This window comes from Balaenoptera ricei, chromosome 15 (genome assembly GCF_028023285.1).
Source record: "Balaenoptera ricei isolate mBalRic1 chromosome 15, mBalRic1.hap2, whole genome shotgun sequence".
In the NCBI taxonomy this organism is placed as follows: Eukaryota; Metazoa; Chordata; class Mammalia; order Artiodactyla; family Balaenopteridae; genus Balaenoptera; species Balaenoptera ricei.
The window spans coordinates 21,866,480-21,882,602 of record NC_082653.1 but is presented as its reverse complement, the minus strand read 5'-3'; the positions used below and the strand labels follow the sequence as shown (position 1 = coordinate 21,882,602).

The window sequence follows — 16,123 nt, the reverse complement described above, 5'->3', positions numbered from 1 at the left end:
TTGCGTTTACCAAGGGCTTTAATGACAAGGGAAAATGCTTATGAAATAACATTGTGTTAAAAAGAGAAAGGCAGGATACGAAATTGCATACACAGTGTGAGCACTATTATATAAAGTTTTATACAAAGACAGGAGGAAGTTCAAAATATTAACAGAGACGGGGTCATGAGTTAATGGATGATTTTTATTTTTTCCCTATATCTTTAGTCTTTTCTAAGTTGCCATTAATAAATATTTAAAATAAAAACATAAGAGGGCAAAGTTCTAATTTGGAGCCCCAAGGCTGGCAGTTTCCTGGCTGGCCTCTGGCCCTTTACTCTCTTTCCTTTCCTTTTGGTTTATCTTTTGACTAAAGGGGGTACATATCTGTCTTCTCTACCAGCCTGTAAGATCTTCTGAGGGCCAAGATGAAGCCTTACACATCTTGGTATGAGGGACAACACCAGGGCAGCCTGGTGCAATATACAGGGATGGGGTTTGGTCAGAGGACCAAAGTCTTGCCTCCACATCTATTAGCAACTCCTCTCATCCCACGTCACCTCATTTGAAACAAAGGGATAAAGCATGTATACCTCATCTGCTTGTTGAGAGAGTTAAATGAGATGAATGTCACCAGCTATTATCATTTTTTTCATTGCCTGGAGTGCTGCATTGCATGAAATAGGTGTAAGTTTGTAAATTAAAACAACAAAAAGACTTGAGAATTGCATGAAACCCTGGCCAAAATTCCTCCCCTGAAGGTTTTCCTCTATCTGCTTATAGCCTCCAGTCTCCCCACACCCTCAATACCAGCTGTGCTCATTTACACTGAGCTAAGCATTGCTCCCCTAACTTTCTGCCATTTCAGTTTCCTCTGCTGGTAAAACAGAACCTTACAGTAGAGTCCACACCTGTCTCTAACAGACGCTGAAAAGATAAATGAAAATGCGTTTGTAGAATGCTTGGATTTCTTGGAGGAAGGGACCTCAGATATACAAGGTGCTCTTACTGTGGTTAAAACAAAAACCCATGTCAAACCAACATCAATCCAAACATTCCTTATAATGCCAAGTGTGTGGTGTGTACTTGATGAATGATAATTATAAGAATGATAAGGCTGTGCTTTTCTTTCTAGAGGAGGATTTGTTGTTTGAAATTCACCTACTGCGAAATGTTATCTGAGGGATGTGGATTTTTGCTATTGGAAGAAAGATTTGATTCATTCAGTCTGCTCCTAGCGAACATCAACTAGAACCAGAAGATCCTAATCGTGAAAGAATGGATTCAGTGACAATGCTAGAATTTCAAACAAGAATGGCAAATCTGGATTACGAGGGATCAAGATGCCTCTTCTTCACGGTTTCTAGGCTTGAGCAAGGGCTGCAGTTTACGAGAAGGATTGGGTTGGCTCAAGAAACAAAACTGAGAAGAAAAGGCCTGATAGATTTCTGATTAGAAAATTCTGTTCTTGGGGAGAATAACAACTCAACCCTGCATAAATCATTATTTGGGCCTTGTGATGCTTCCCTGCTATTTAGAAGGAATTTGTTGCAGTTAGTTGCATTGAACTACTATTTCCTGTTATCCTGGAGGTACTGGCTTCAGTTCACCAGAGTCTCAGAGTAGAGTGCCAAAAAAAAAAGAAAAAAAAGAAAGAAATCTGCTCTATTCCAACCTAACAAACTAATTTGGGACTCAGTTTGATTTAGGATAGTTCTGAGACCACCAAGCTCATTATGACTTGGCATTTTATATTTGCAGAGGAGATTCTAATAATTTATTAATCCTTCCGTGACCTGAAGCTCCAGATTGAGCTTGTGAATAAAACAATAGGCCAGAGCTTCAACTAGCCTGAACTCCCTTCTCCTTTATCATATAAATTGGTAAGAAAAACAGTGGAATCTACTCCTACCAATAAATAAAATAAATGGACAAAGCATATGAAAAGATAATGGGCATAAGAAAAAATTGTTAGGAAAGATGCATATAGAAAGATGTTCAACCTTTCTAGCAATCAAAGAAATGCAAAGTAAAATAACGAGAACCATTTTAATTTAGCAAGAAGTAAAATTGGTAATAGTCAATGTTGGCAAGCTTGTGGTGAAACCAGTATTAATCCTGAACTGCAGAAGAGAAGGTGTAAATTGCCACAACCTTTCTGAAAGACAATTTGGCAAGCATAACATGATGTTCATATCCTTGACCTAGAAATCCCACTTCTGAGATTTATACAGAAATATGCAAAAAGAAGGAAAAGGTCACATGCACAGAATCATGCACTGCAGCACTGTTTATTAGAGTGAAAAGCTAGAAGCAACCTAAACTTCCCAAGGGGAATGTATACTTAGTGGCAGCTATTAAAACATTAATTATGAAAACCCCATAGCAACATGAAGAGTTCCTTATTATATAACTAAATGCAAAAAGGGTATAATGCATTTAAACTGTGGCTGCAACCAAACAAAAACAGGTTTGCAATAGAAAAGGATGGAAAAAGACTACAAACAAAGTGAGAATGCTTACGTTAGCATGGTGGGGTTATTTGACCTTTCTTATTTCCAAACTTTCTATCATGATGTTTCATTGTTTTTATAATAATCTGCTTCCAAAAGTAAAAAACAGCTGAGGCCAAAATAAATAATAATTACCTTCTTCATTATCAAAATCCGAGACATTTCCATCTGCTACATCCTTTTCCTTGAGGTAGTTCAGCACAAACTGTTCAATGTCTTCGGCTGTTGTGGTATTCTCAAGTCCTTTCTCAAGACTTGCTGGTCTTCGGCTCAAATGACTTCCCTCTTCCCCTACACTTTGCTCTTGGAGTTGCCCGAGATGACCTGTGTCTGGGAACCACTGGGCTATAAATAAAGTGTTATAATGATCACCTTGGTCATTGACAACAGACATTAGTACTTTCTAAGTAGAATAAGCTCTCTGCCATGGCCTGCATGGTGCCCACAGGATCCAGTCCCTACCTGTCTCTCCAACCTCCTCTGCTAACCACTCCCGGCTACCTGTTCACCGACCATCTTCTGGTTCCTCCAATGCGCCAGGTATCCTCCTGCCTTAGAACCTTTGCACATGCTGTTCTTACTATCTGGAATACTTTAACCTCCTATGTAACATCTGGTTAATTCCAAATCACTTTTCATGTTTCAATACAAATATACGTTGCCTAGTAAAGCCATCCCTTGACCCCCCCCTCGCCCTGCCAATCTAACTTAGGTCTTTTATACAGCACCATGTTCTTTTCTTTCAACTCATCAGTAATTTGTAATTACTGTATTTACTTTCTATGTATTGTTTAGTGTCTGAATCTCCCATTAGACACTGTGTTCCATTGATCACCACTGGAAAGCCAATATGCCCAGCATGGAGTGGGTGCTCAAAATATATGCTGAATGAATAAATATGCTAGACTGGAGGAAAGCTACCAGTGACAAAATTCGGAGTGCAGGATACACTGCTCATTAGCGGAAGAGAGGCTCTGCAGAGCCTTGAGAACGGACACAGTCTCACAAAGGTATTTGATATAAAATGCTTCAGAAGGCTGGCATTTTCTCTCCAAAGCTTTTCCTTTTTTAGTGATGCTCCAATACTTCTGACATGTCACTGCAGAATAAGCCTTACATTACAGAACCAGTGGTTTTCAAACTGTGTCTTGAGGAGCCCTAGGGCTCTGCAGAAATGTCTCAGGGTCACAACAGGGAGGGCACCCAGAGACAGCAGTTTAAAGGGTGGGAACAGGGTTTCTATGCCTTCTTTCACCAGTCCTGCTCTAATTTGAACTCTTTTTGTATACTGGGGTCCCCCAGGGCTTCATTTCAAAAAAGGCTCTTAATACTTAAAGAATGAATCAACAAGAAAACCCTATGGCCTGAATTTTTGCCCTCCTTTTGCAGACAGCAGGGGAGAAGTCTCTGATGACCTTTAGCACCTGCTAATCTCTTTTCTATCAAGGAGCATCTGCACAGAGCCACAGCAACAGCAGATGGGCTACGCCAGGGCCAGGCAACTGGGAGCAGCAGAGAGCAAATGCTGGACGTGAGAGCCTTCGGTCCAGTACCTGGAGGTTCCTACATGAAGGGATTGATTATGCCATTTCTTCAGTGCCCAGACATAAAACTGTCCTTAATGTACTCTGAGGGACTGCATTCCCAATGGGTTAAAGCCAGGGCCCAGCATTTACACTGCTAAAAGTAGACATGCTGTAAAGATTATTTTCTAGATTTAAGGCTAGTGCCAGACATTAAGAAGTCTTTGCTCACAAACGGCTTTTAAACATATGAAAAGCAGCTCGACCTCACTCTTAATGCAAATTAAACTATAATAAGGTGCACTTTTTCTCCTACTGGATTAGCAAAGATCAAAAAGCTAGGTAATATACAGCATGGGTGAGGGGGTGGCAAAATTGGCGCTCTCTTACATTGCTGATGGGAGTTTAAATTGGTGCAACCTCCTTACGGAGCAATTTGAAACTCTTTCTCTATCACAGATTTAAAAGTAATACCCTCTAAGCCAGCAACTGTCTTAGGAATATACTCTACTGGTATACTCAGACATGTCCAAAATGACCTACAGAGAGCACACTGCAGCATTTTGGGGGTGGAGGGGGCAAAAGACTGGAAACAACCAAAATGTCCACCAAGAAAGGACTGCTTAAATTATGGTACAGCCACACAATAGAACATTATGTGGCCAGCAAAACACGGCCTTGTATGTGTGGATGTGGCACGATCTCCGAGTGCTGAGGTATGTGGTATGGATGCTTTCTCATTTTCAAAGCTACCCAATTTTTTTGTTGTTATGAATAATCAGTGAATCAGTAGTTGGTGCTAAGCAGTAATTTAACTGATGGTTCTTGCCTTCACTGCGGAACCTAATGCTTTTTTAGTCAATGCCTGTGAAACACTGTGTATGTGGTAACTCAATTTCCTAAAAGACATACTGGGTTCTTTTAAAACCTTTTGGAAGTTCTCTGAGACCATACTTCCACTCCCATCTTAAAAGAGTGACCATCAGTTAGACAATTCAAATGACAAGAGGAAACGCCAGCAGACAGTGTTACTTTGATTTGTGTTTGACTGATCCACTCTCCACAGTACTGCTTACCATTCAAAATGCAAGTGTAGTCTGGGTTATTTCAAAACTTTCAGAAAAGCTATCCCCACTTTTGCTGCTTTTCCTAGGATGCTCTCAAGTCAAGCTTAACCATCCTCATTTTCCTCTCTGCAATTTAGAGAAAAGGTGCTACACAGGATTCCTCTTTAGAGATGACCAAAGACACTGGCAATCCAAGGCAATTCAATTTTCATGGCCCAAATGGAGATATCTCCTGAAAGGATATATTTAATAGGCCTTTTGTTAATATATTTTTTAAAACTCAAACTGACATGTAGTAGAGTTCCTCAAAACACTAAGGGTGGAAGCCTGGGGTATATTTGGGCCATGGAAGCCACTCGTAGTCTAAAACCTATAAGCAGTAAGCCAGTCTTAGGAGTGTTTCCATGTTCTCCTTGGTCACCATTGCCATCCCAGTGACTAGTCCAGCACACAGGCTTCCCAGTGGTTGCAAAATACAACCCCCACTCCTTCCCTTGGTCTACAAGGCCCCGTGGGATTCATCCTCACCCATCCTTCCAATTTCATCTTGTGTCACTGTCTCCACAATGATCTCTTCTCCATTCTCCAAAGACCCCAAGCCCTTTCTTCCCTCCAGGCCTTTGCATCTGCTGTTCCCTTTGCCTGAATGTTCTTAAAAACCATAAAAAGGATGTGACAGCTCCATATGTACTGATGGGCCCTTCTCAGCCTTCAGGTCTCAGCTCTAATGCCGTTTCCTCAGGGAGGAAGTGCCATGATCAAGTCCCCTGACCACTCTGCTACTGTCCTGTTACTCTCTTGCAGTAGCAGGAAAGCTCCTTGAGTTTATTCATCTTGTTCACTGCTGAATCCTGATTACTTAGCAGTGTCTAACATATGGCAGGTAATCTTTACTGAATGAATGAATAAAAGAACATGTACACTGCATGTGAACGTTCATGAATGAATGAATGAACACTGGAAGTGGTATCAGCTACAGGGCAGAGGACTGTCCCTGTTCAGTCACCTTCCTTGAGAAACTTTCTTACATGGTCTTAGCTTTTTCAGCTGACAAAATGAGGTCAGCGACCTTTCCACCTACTTTGGTGGCTATTAGAAGTACTGAAATAAATACTGGAGGTATGCTCTTTGGATAAAAGGAACTCATGTATATAGCTCATATATATATATATATATATATATATATATATATATTTTTTTTTTTTTTCATTCGAAGATTGACTATCCAGTGGAGGGATTCTCTTTCTTATAGTCCAAAACTTTGCCATTTTAATGGTGGGTAACACCTCCAACAGACACCCAACAGGGTGAAAGGGAAGTAGAGAAATTCAAACCACCTCATACAATTAAAAGGTTAAAAGAAAGTTTCTAGACCTGCTCTGTCCAACATGGCAGTCACTAGCTAGCTACATGTGGCTATTTAAATAAAAATAAAAAATTCAGTTCCTCAGCTGCACTAGCCACATGTAGTTATTGTATTGGACAGAACAGATAGAGAACAGTTCCATCATCACAGAAAGTTCTATTGGACAGTACTGTTCTAGATTATCTGTGGACTGAATAATTGATGTTAGTCCTGTTCTCCATTAGCATAGATACTGCTAACTCTAAATACTGTCAGAAGCAGTCTGGTATATTGAAAAGAACAAAATTGTCATAAATCCTGACTTTCCTCCTTATTAATTGTGTAACCTTGGCTAAGTAAGAGCTCACTGAGCCTTAGTTTTCCTTACCTGCAAAATAAAAATAATGTTTACATTTAGTCTGCAGGGTTTATGTCCCTGGGACAGAGCAGGGGTTCAACAGATGGTAGAGATTATTAAGAGTATAAAAACATAAGCAATGGAACTCTACCGTAACATGTGGGACCAGACAGACACCTATTCAAATAACGTCCTCCACAGCATAACCCCAAACAAAGAAAAAAACAGTTAGGCGAACAAGGATACTAGTGCTCCCCTCCAATCAGCATTTACAAAGGGCTCTCAATGTACCTAATGCTGCCAGCAGGGCATGCAGTACACTGACAAAGGAAGTTGTTCTCTTATCATAAAATTGGTCCAGGGTAGTCAAGACGTCTTGAACCACATCTGCCACCAAAGGGAGCAGGCTAGCATCTGAGTTCTGTAGCATGACTTCCAAGACCTTCGGGGTATGCGGGTGGAGAGACAGATGACGCAGATTTAAAGAGATCCCATTTACCAAATAGTCTGAATTCTGATTGATCAGCTGCTGCAGGGAGTCGTAGCCACAAGCCTGGCAAATGTCCATCATGGCACTGATGGCCGCCTGACTGATAAGCAGGGTTTGGTCTCCAGCTTTCTCCAGGACTGGATAGAGGGCTGACATCAAGAGCAAACGGAAGTCTTTCCCTAGTGCGTGTGCAAAGTGGCCAATCCCTTCCAACTGGATGCATATTTGCCAGATGTTGCTGTTCATGGAGCAGATCGTGGGACTTGGCTTTGAGAAGGTGGGAGGAGAGGTAGCCTGGCAGGTGTGTGCACCAGATGCGAGGGCCTGAAGGCCTGACCGCATCATCGTCAGCTCCTCTCCCACTTCTTCAGCTTCCAGGCAAGTGACCAAATACCAGTTTTCTTGGCTTGTGTATTCTTCAAGTATTGATGTCACGATCTCCCTCAGTTCCTCTGGGTTTGTTTTAATGTGTTTTTCATGAAGATTCTCTACCCCTAACCCAGCAGCCCCTACAACCAGTTCATTAAGGATCATGGCGGCCTGCTTCTGGTAAACCACAGATTCGTGGTACAGTTCCATAAAGTGATCCACGAGCAAGTAGAGGTTCCCATAGAAACCAAGAAGCTGACAAACCTGCCTCAAGAGCAGGAAAACCCTCTCGTCAGTGAAGAAGCGGAAATATCTCCTCTGCATTTGAGCCCATGGCCGCAAGGCTGAAGTCTCTGGAGAAGTGCTCAGATGCTCAGAGTTCCAATGCCGCTCTTCAACGATTTTGATGTCGGTCACGTCTAATTCTAGAACTTGGATAAGCGCTTTGGAAAGGCGCTGGAGATGGGCCACAGAGTTGAGGACAAAGTTCACTTTGGGGCCCAAGAGTTTCAGGTACCCGAGTAACAAGGAGAGAGTAGAGAATCTGCCCTGATCGTCTTGGGAGCTCATCAGGCGGGGAAGGGACGTGGCAAGGGAGTGCAGGTTTTCTGACAAGATGTCAGCAAAGGCTCTGCTGCCCACCACTACTTTCTCATCTGCAAAACGTCTCAGAATTTTATTGCATTGGGCTTGGACGTCAGGACTCTCATCATTTACCAGACTCACCAGAGCCTTCAGAAGGGGACCAGCCGATTCGACCAGTGACTGACTGCACTTCAAGAGAAGGGCCTCGACAAAGTCTATCAGTTCCAGCCTCACCTTCCAGTGTGGGTAAACTGAAACGCACTCAATTATCTTTTTAATAAGGACAGTCAACCTGTCGCCGGTAGTTTTTACCCAATTGGCTTCCCTGTGAACCAACAGCTCCGCTACTCTGTGCTCCACGGCAGGCTTTGCTCGGACCTCTGAGACTCTTCTGAGCTGTTCATCAGCCATAATGAAGCTCACTGTCTTGTAAAAGACCTTTAGGGAAGACACGACAATGCTGTGCCCTTGTTTGAAGTCTCCTGTGATGACCCTGGTCAGTGTAGTTGAGAGGCCAGGTAAAAAAGAAGCAAACAAATCCCCCAGCTGCTTTTGCTCAAGTTCATCCAAGGACCTTGGATGGTCTTGACACTCACATTGAAAGAGTAGAACCTGTAAACATTTTAAGGCAGCCATTTTAATTTGTTTTGATTTCTCCTGTTCTGCTAGGCCTAACAGTAAAGATACAGCAAATCCTAAACGAGGCAGAATGGAGGGCTCATAAATAGTCAGAATGATGTCCCCATAAGCCGAGTGCATTAATGCACTGAGGCCCTGGATCACAGCCAATTTCAACTCCTCTGACACAGCGGCAGGTTTCTGGGAGTTGGGTGAATACAGGCAAGCAGAGAGTTCCGAAAAGAGTTCCTGGAGAAGTTCTTGTTCCTTCACACACGTTGAAGAGAGGACGAGGGTGATGCATTCCACCACACTCTGGATCAAGTGCTCTCTTTTGGGGCCCGGGGTCTTCAGGGTAAATCGCAAAGGGAAGAGGATGTACTGCTGAAGTTCCTGAAGGGCAGAGTCACTCACAACTTGTAACTGTGCCTGCAGACGCTCCACATTCTCCACTGTCTGGGTCTTTGTGAGCTGAACACAGATGGGCCGCAAGACGCCAAAGGCCTCCTCTGGAGTATCAAAAACCGCCATTGTGCAACAGGCTTCCTCTCTCTGAGGAAACACCCTGCAGGCTGGAGGGAGGAGACTTTTCAGTAAAGAAGACCAAGCTCAAAGCAAATACAAAGTGAACTTGCACTCATTCATTCAACAGACATTCAGTGGGGGCTTATGTACCAGTCACTCCACGCGGTGCTAGGGGAGCGATGGAACGGAAAAGAGCCGGTTCCTAGTCTTAGGGAGCTCCCAGTCCAGGGAGGGAAGCAGATGTACAGTTACAACACAGTCTCTTAAGAATTAGGCTAGGCCTGTGCTTATGGTCCTACATGAGTGTAGAAGACGTATGCGTCATAACACTCAGAAAACCAGGGTGGGTTTCACAGGAGGAAGATGCTTGAGCCAAGACTCAAGGGAGGAGTGAATTGGAACCTGTGGGCTATTCTAAGGAGTATGGACTTTAACCTGTGGTAGTGATGGAGAGCCACTGAAGGTTTTGTCTTTTTTAACTTGAGGTATAATATACATAGAGCGAAAGGCACTAGTCTTAACATAACAGCTCAGTGAATTTTAATGTACGCAGAGACCCATAGAACCACTACCCAAAATAAGATATATAATATTTCCAGCACCCTGGAAGGCTCCCTCATGCCCCTTTGCAATCAATTCCTATTTCCCCTGCCCAGAGGTAACCATTACTCTGACTTTTATCAGCCTGAACTAATTTTGCCTGTTCTTGTCATGGAGAGATTTCAAGCAGAGGGTGATAGGAACAACTTTATGCATTGGAAAGACCCCCTGGCAGCCAGCAATACAGGAAAAGACTCAGAGCTGGGTGAGACTGAAAGCAAAACAAAATGAAAGGGAGTGGGCAGAGAAATGGGAAAACCAGGAGCGCACACTACCACAGAGACCACGGGAGAAGAGAGGTTTGAGCAGGATGGAGAGGTGGATTGCAGGCAGGCAGTGAAAGGAGACAGGTTTATAGGTAAGTGAAGGAGCTGAGCGACTTTACACATGGGCTATCAGCCCAGGACTTTGCATTTCCCCTCACAGAGAAGAGGCTCTTTTCTCTGTGAGGGGAAATGCAAAGTCATGGACTGATAGCGAATAAGAGGTGGGTAAACAGAGGGCTTGAGGAGAGAAATAAAATTCTCAAATATTCCTTTGGGGAAGCAGAGCATGCTGGGAAGACACAAAAGTGTGGCCCAAGGGTACTGAGGACTGAGTTGAAGCTGGAGACCATTAAACGTGCACAACTGTAAAATGCTGGCACTGGATGGAGGCTTAGAGATCACCTAGTCTGGTGGTGTCTCCCTCTCTCTCTCTCTCTTTCTCTCTCTCTGTCTCAGCTCTATTTGCTGGGGGCTTCTGAACAGATGATGACAAGAAAGTGTCTGCTGCTTCTCGCTGTCCCCAGTAGTGCTGGCAGGCAAGTGGTGCCTGGTGGGTGTGGGCAAGACCTGCTCAGCCCAGAGAGAGAGCTGGTGCTGGATCTCCTCCGTGGGTCAGGAGAGGGCTCCAGGGCAACAATCACGCTCTCAGACCCTGGACAGAGTCTGGTCCACAGAACTCCATGAGAGGAAAGGCAATGCTGGTTTGTGAGGGTCCTTGGGGGGATATCTCCTGGTCTCTGTGACCCTCAAGAAGCCAGGGAAGGGAAGAAGCTCAAATCTTCCCTATTCCAGACTAGCAAAATGCCAGGTGTGGAGGCCAGAAAGCTGGGCCAGGGACTACTGACACCCTATCAGCACCAGCTCACACACTGATGACCCAGAGGCTACTACTGTGCCACCCCTTGCCCAAGGTACTAGTAGTTAGAACAGAAGCAAAGGAAGTAACCACTTAATGGGACCCAAGAGTCAGGAGCAGGAAATGCAAATAGAGCACCTTTGAGGGGGTGAACCTTAGTTTAACAGAAATGCTAAAGGAGACAGACAAGAATATGAAAAATAATAAGACCAATAAGGAAATTCAATTACAAGACAAAAGATATTTCTTAGAATTTAAAAACATGTCTTTCCACACTAAAAAAGCTCAACTGATTAAAAAAAAAAAAAAAGGCGGTTAATTGCTGAGATCCAATTAGTGGCTGGGAAGATCAAGTAGAGCTATCTTAAAACTCTCAGCAAAAATACAAAGAGATGGAAAATGTGAGACTTGGAGGACAGATCTGGGAGAACCCACATATAAATAGCTGAGAATTCTGGAAGGAAAAAAAGGAACAGATGGAGGAGCTAAAACAAATAGATAACTGAAACATTTCCCTGAGCTGCAAAAGGATTTATCTGGAGACTGAAAAGACTGAAGGATACACACCTAGTCAAATTGTGGTAAAATTCCTGTACACTAAAAGATAAAGGGAAAAAAAATCACATATGCCTTCAGGAAGAAACAACAAATAACTTATAAAGGAAAAAGACCGGCTTTGGACTTCTCATTTGCAATAGAAGACAGTGGAAGAGCATCTACTGACTGCAAATAAAGGATTGTGGCCCCCAAACCCTACTTACAGTGAAGATATTCAGCTGTCAGGGTGAAAGAGCCGTATGCAAGGATTCAGAGACGGTAGTACCACATGCCCTATCAGAGGACTCCATTCAAACAAGAAGTGACTCGAAACAGACCTAAAACGGGAAGATGAATGAAGAAGGAAACATTGCTGAGTAACTTTTTTTTCTTTTAGCATGGAAAACTTTCTTCAAATAAAACGTTTAAGTGGAAGCCCAGCATGTACAACAGATAAAATCAGAGGGTCTGGTTAAAGCTGGGGTGAAGGCGATGGCCGGGGGCTCTGCATCTCTCTTATTTATCTCAGGAGTTTCAAGACAATAACCTGGGGTCCCCTGAACTATGTTCTCAGATAATATGACAAAAACTGTAATACAGCAAGTGAAGTGAGAACATACAACCTGTCCCAACCTGAACTTACCTGCTTTCTTCTGTATTCCCTTTGTGATTTATGGTCCTCACCTGGACTAGATGCCTTAGCCTCTCTGCTTTCTTTCACCTCCCTCTTAATTCCACTGTTCCCTTAAATTTCATCAGTTCTACCCCTTCAACATCTTTCAAAGCTGTTGATGATGATAATCATCTATTTGATATTGGACTGACCGTAATGGTTTCTTCTCCGGCCACCCTTGCCTTGTGTGCTTGCCCTTCTTGAATCCATATTTCACACTGACATGTAAGTAATTTTTTTAAAACAAAAATCTGGATCACTCTTTTCCATGTTTAAAATCCTTCACCTGCTCTTTGTAGCCTGCCTAAAGTACAAACACCTTTTTACCATGGCATACAGGGCCCTGCACCATCAGGCCCCTGTCTGTCTCATCAACCTCATTTTGCACTGCTTCACCCCTTGAACTTGAAACTGCAACCATGTGAAATTATAAAACTTGCAATTTCCTAAACAGGTAGTGCTATTTCATATTCTCCTCCTTTCTCCTACCACTGTACATACTGCTATTACAGTATTTAGCATGCTGAATTATTTTGTATATGCCTGTTTTATCTACTTTACACTGGGCAATCCTACACCTAGAACCTACAAGGGCATCTGGCATATGATAAGCACTCAGAAACATCTATACAGATTCTCCTTTCAAGTAGGATATAGGAGGGTATGGCAGGCCAATACTCCTGGTGACTACTAGAGAAACCAGATAAATTATAAAAATCGTTTCTTAAAGCATCAAATAGTTGCAGAAGCAACAAAGACCAGATGAACTAATACTCTAGTGAAGGATGAAAGTTCACAGTTGAGTCAACAATCAATAGTTGGGTTTTTTTGTTTGTTTGTTTGTTTTCCATTTGCTGATCCTGGACATGGCTCAGGATTACGAAGAGGCCCAGGCCGAGGGCTGTCACTGAGGAAAAAGAAACCACGATGTTTTTAATGTGGTCATATAGGACTGGAGTCCTATATGCAAAACCATAGTCTTCAGGGATCTCAAAATACATGACTTCTGAGAGAAGGCCGCTGCTGGGGGACAAATGGCTGAGAAATGTCCAAACAAATGAAAGAGATCAACCCACAGATTCAAGAAGCTCAGCAAAGCCCAAGTTGACAATACAAAGAGAAACACACACAGACACATCATAGTCAAACTGCTGAAAAACCAAAAGTATGGAGAAAAATCTTAAAAGTTATGCAGCAACAGAAGTGACAGGCAACTTCTCTAAAGAAATGATGAAATCCAGAAAACAACAGAATGACATCTTTAAAGTGTGAAAAGAAAGTAACTGCCAACCTTGAATTTTACACCCTATAAAAATCTTTCACAGCTGAAGGTAAAATGCAAGACAATAATGCACAAAAGGTGCATGGATAGTGTAAAAGGAGTTAAGTGTATTAAGAGTCTAGCAGCATCAGGAAGTGATAAAAAAATCCATATTAGACTGTCAAGAATGCATGTTGAAATCTATAGGGAAAACTCCAAAAGAGCTATAAAAGTTCAGACAGTAGTAAAAATGGGATAATAAGTACTTTTGATTGATCCAAAAGGTGAAAAATGAGAAAAAGGGAAGCAAAACTGGTGGGTCAAACAGAAAACAAATACTTAATAAGATGGTGGACAGAAGCCCAACTGAAACACTGATTACATGAATCCAGAGTTTCTCAACAGTGGCACTACTGACATTCTGGGCTGGATAAGTTGTTGGTGGAGAGCTGTTCTGTGCATTGTCAGATATTTAGCAGCATCTTTGGCCTCTGTCCCCAACATGCCAGTAGCACTCCCCCAAGAGTACCAACCAAAAATGTCTCCAGATACGAACAAATGTCCTGTGTAGGGCAAAAATCGCCCTGGATAAGAACCGCTGGTACAGAATCAACATAATCCCAATCAAAACCCCAGCAGCACTTTTATAGAAAGTTATAAGACGACTCTAAAATTGATATAGGAATGCAAACAACCTAGAATAGCAAAGACAATCTTGAAGAAGAGGAATTAAATTGGTAAATTTTGGTGGTGTAAGTTTTACACTATCTGATTTCAAGATTTACTGTAAAGATACAATAATTAAAGGGCAAAAAGAAAGACAAACAGATTAGTGGAACTGAACAGAGTCCAGAAATAGCCCCCACATATACAGCAGAGACTCCATATATAGACTCACATACCTGACAAAGTTGACACTGAAATCAACTGGGAAAGAATGGTCTTTTCAATTAAAGGTACTGTGCCACCTGGCTATCCATACGAAAAAATATATAGGTCTTGATTACATCTCACACTAGATTTAAACATGAAATGTCAAATAATAAAGCTTTCTGAAGAAAACAAAGAATGTCTTTGTAATCTTGGAGTAGCCAAAGATTTCTTAAACAGGACACAGAAAAGAGCTAACCATAAAAAAATGATAAATTGGACTACATTGAAATATAAAAGATTTTCTATAAATCATAAGAAAAAGACAATCCAACAGAAACATGGAAAAGAACTTGAACAAGCATACCACAATAGAGGATATCCAAATGGCCAATAAACACATGAAAAGACATTAACATCACTGCTCCGGAAAATGCAATATAAAACCACAACAAAATACCATTACACACCCACTAGAAGGGCTAAGCTGAAAAAAAGGGGAAAAAAAGAAAAAGGAAAAGAAAATACTAGGCGTTGGCAAGGATATAAAACAACCAAAACTCTCATTCAATGCTGGTAAGAGTGTAATTGATACAACTACTTTGGAAAATCCTTAGGCAGTATCTATTATGCTAAAGGTAAACATACATACGCTCTATGATCTAGTAATCACATTCTTTGATATATACTTAACAGAAATTCATACATAAATTTACCAATAGATGTGTTCTGGAATACACTATCCACAATTGTCCCCACAAAGAAACTACCCAAATGCACATCTATAGTAGAATGGATAAACTGTGGTATATTCTCCCAATGGGATACTATACAGATGAAGACTTACCACAATTGGAGATCTTCAAAAGAATGGGTTACAGGCTCAGAAATACATAAACCAGCTTTCTGTAAGGAAGACAGTATAACAAATTGCTACTATGGCATGACTATAAAAGGCAATCATATACCTTTATGGGATGGTCATGAAATCACACCCGTGTGACAATATGTCGATTACAGAAGGAACTGCTCACAGATTTAGAAGCTTAGGAGTCCTAGATTCTATTCCGATAAAATGCAACACTGATTAAAGTGGCACTGCAAAGTTTGATGTTTACATAACTGACAGCAACTGGAGTATTCTGGCCCAGAAAGTGATACTGGGATGAGGCATTCAGAACAAGCTGATTCTCGGGGTGAGCAGAGAAAACAACCCAGAGTTCAACTGTGGCAGACAGTGACTATATAAACCAGTTCTTGACTCTAACCCTTTCTGAGTTCAGTGTACCCCTTCCGCGGTCATAGAAAGCAGTCACTGGGGAGGTGGGGGAAGAGATCTGCAATCGGAGTGCTTGAGTGAACCCATTCCCCCGGCAGCTTCTTCCCCTCCTTCCCATCTCTTTCTGCCTTTTCACAGGGATGGGCTGTGTAAGATCTCTGGGCCATGGCGTCCAGGTGGTGCAGACAAACGGGACAATCCGTAGGTGCTATACTTTACAGACACTTAAAAGATAAGACGATAGACCACAAGGTACTTATTGTATCATATAGTTAAAAAGTGAAAAAGGGAGGAAAAAACCCCAGAGAAGTACAAAAGGAACTCAGAAAAAGAATGAACACCAAAAGGGAAGGGTTCATGGAGGGAGGAGGATTTATGTTGGGGTGGGGGGACTACACACTTGGGGCTG

General features: G+C 42.2%; 1 protein-coding gene across 4 annotated transcripts in view; it reads right to left on the bottom strand.

Annotated features, from left to right (window-relative positions):
- Positions 1–16,123, bottom strand: part of TTI1 (TELO2 interacting protein 1) — a 43,734-nt gene that overhangs the window by 19,786 nt on the left and 7,825 nt on the right. Inside the window, exons 2-5 of one of the 4 annotated variants that reach the window (XM_059897864.1) lie at positions 15,283–15,341; positions 11,856–11,969; positions 7,077–9,419; positions 2,628–2,837 (exon numbers count right to left, since the gene is read on the bottom strand). In XM_059897864.1, the coding sequence (XP_059753847.1) occupies positions 2,628–2,837; positions 7,077–9,378 (2,512 nt within the window). In that variant the 5' untranslated portion in view covers positions 9,379–9,419; positions 11,856–11,969; positions 15,283–15,341. The remainder of the gene's footprint in view (positions 1–2,627; positions 2,838–7,076; positions 9,420–11,855; positions 11,970–15,282; positions 15,342–16,123) is intronic. The other 3 variants (XM_059897863.1, XM_059897865.1, XM_059897866.1) reach the window with 3 other exon arrangements.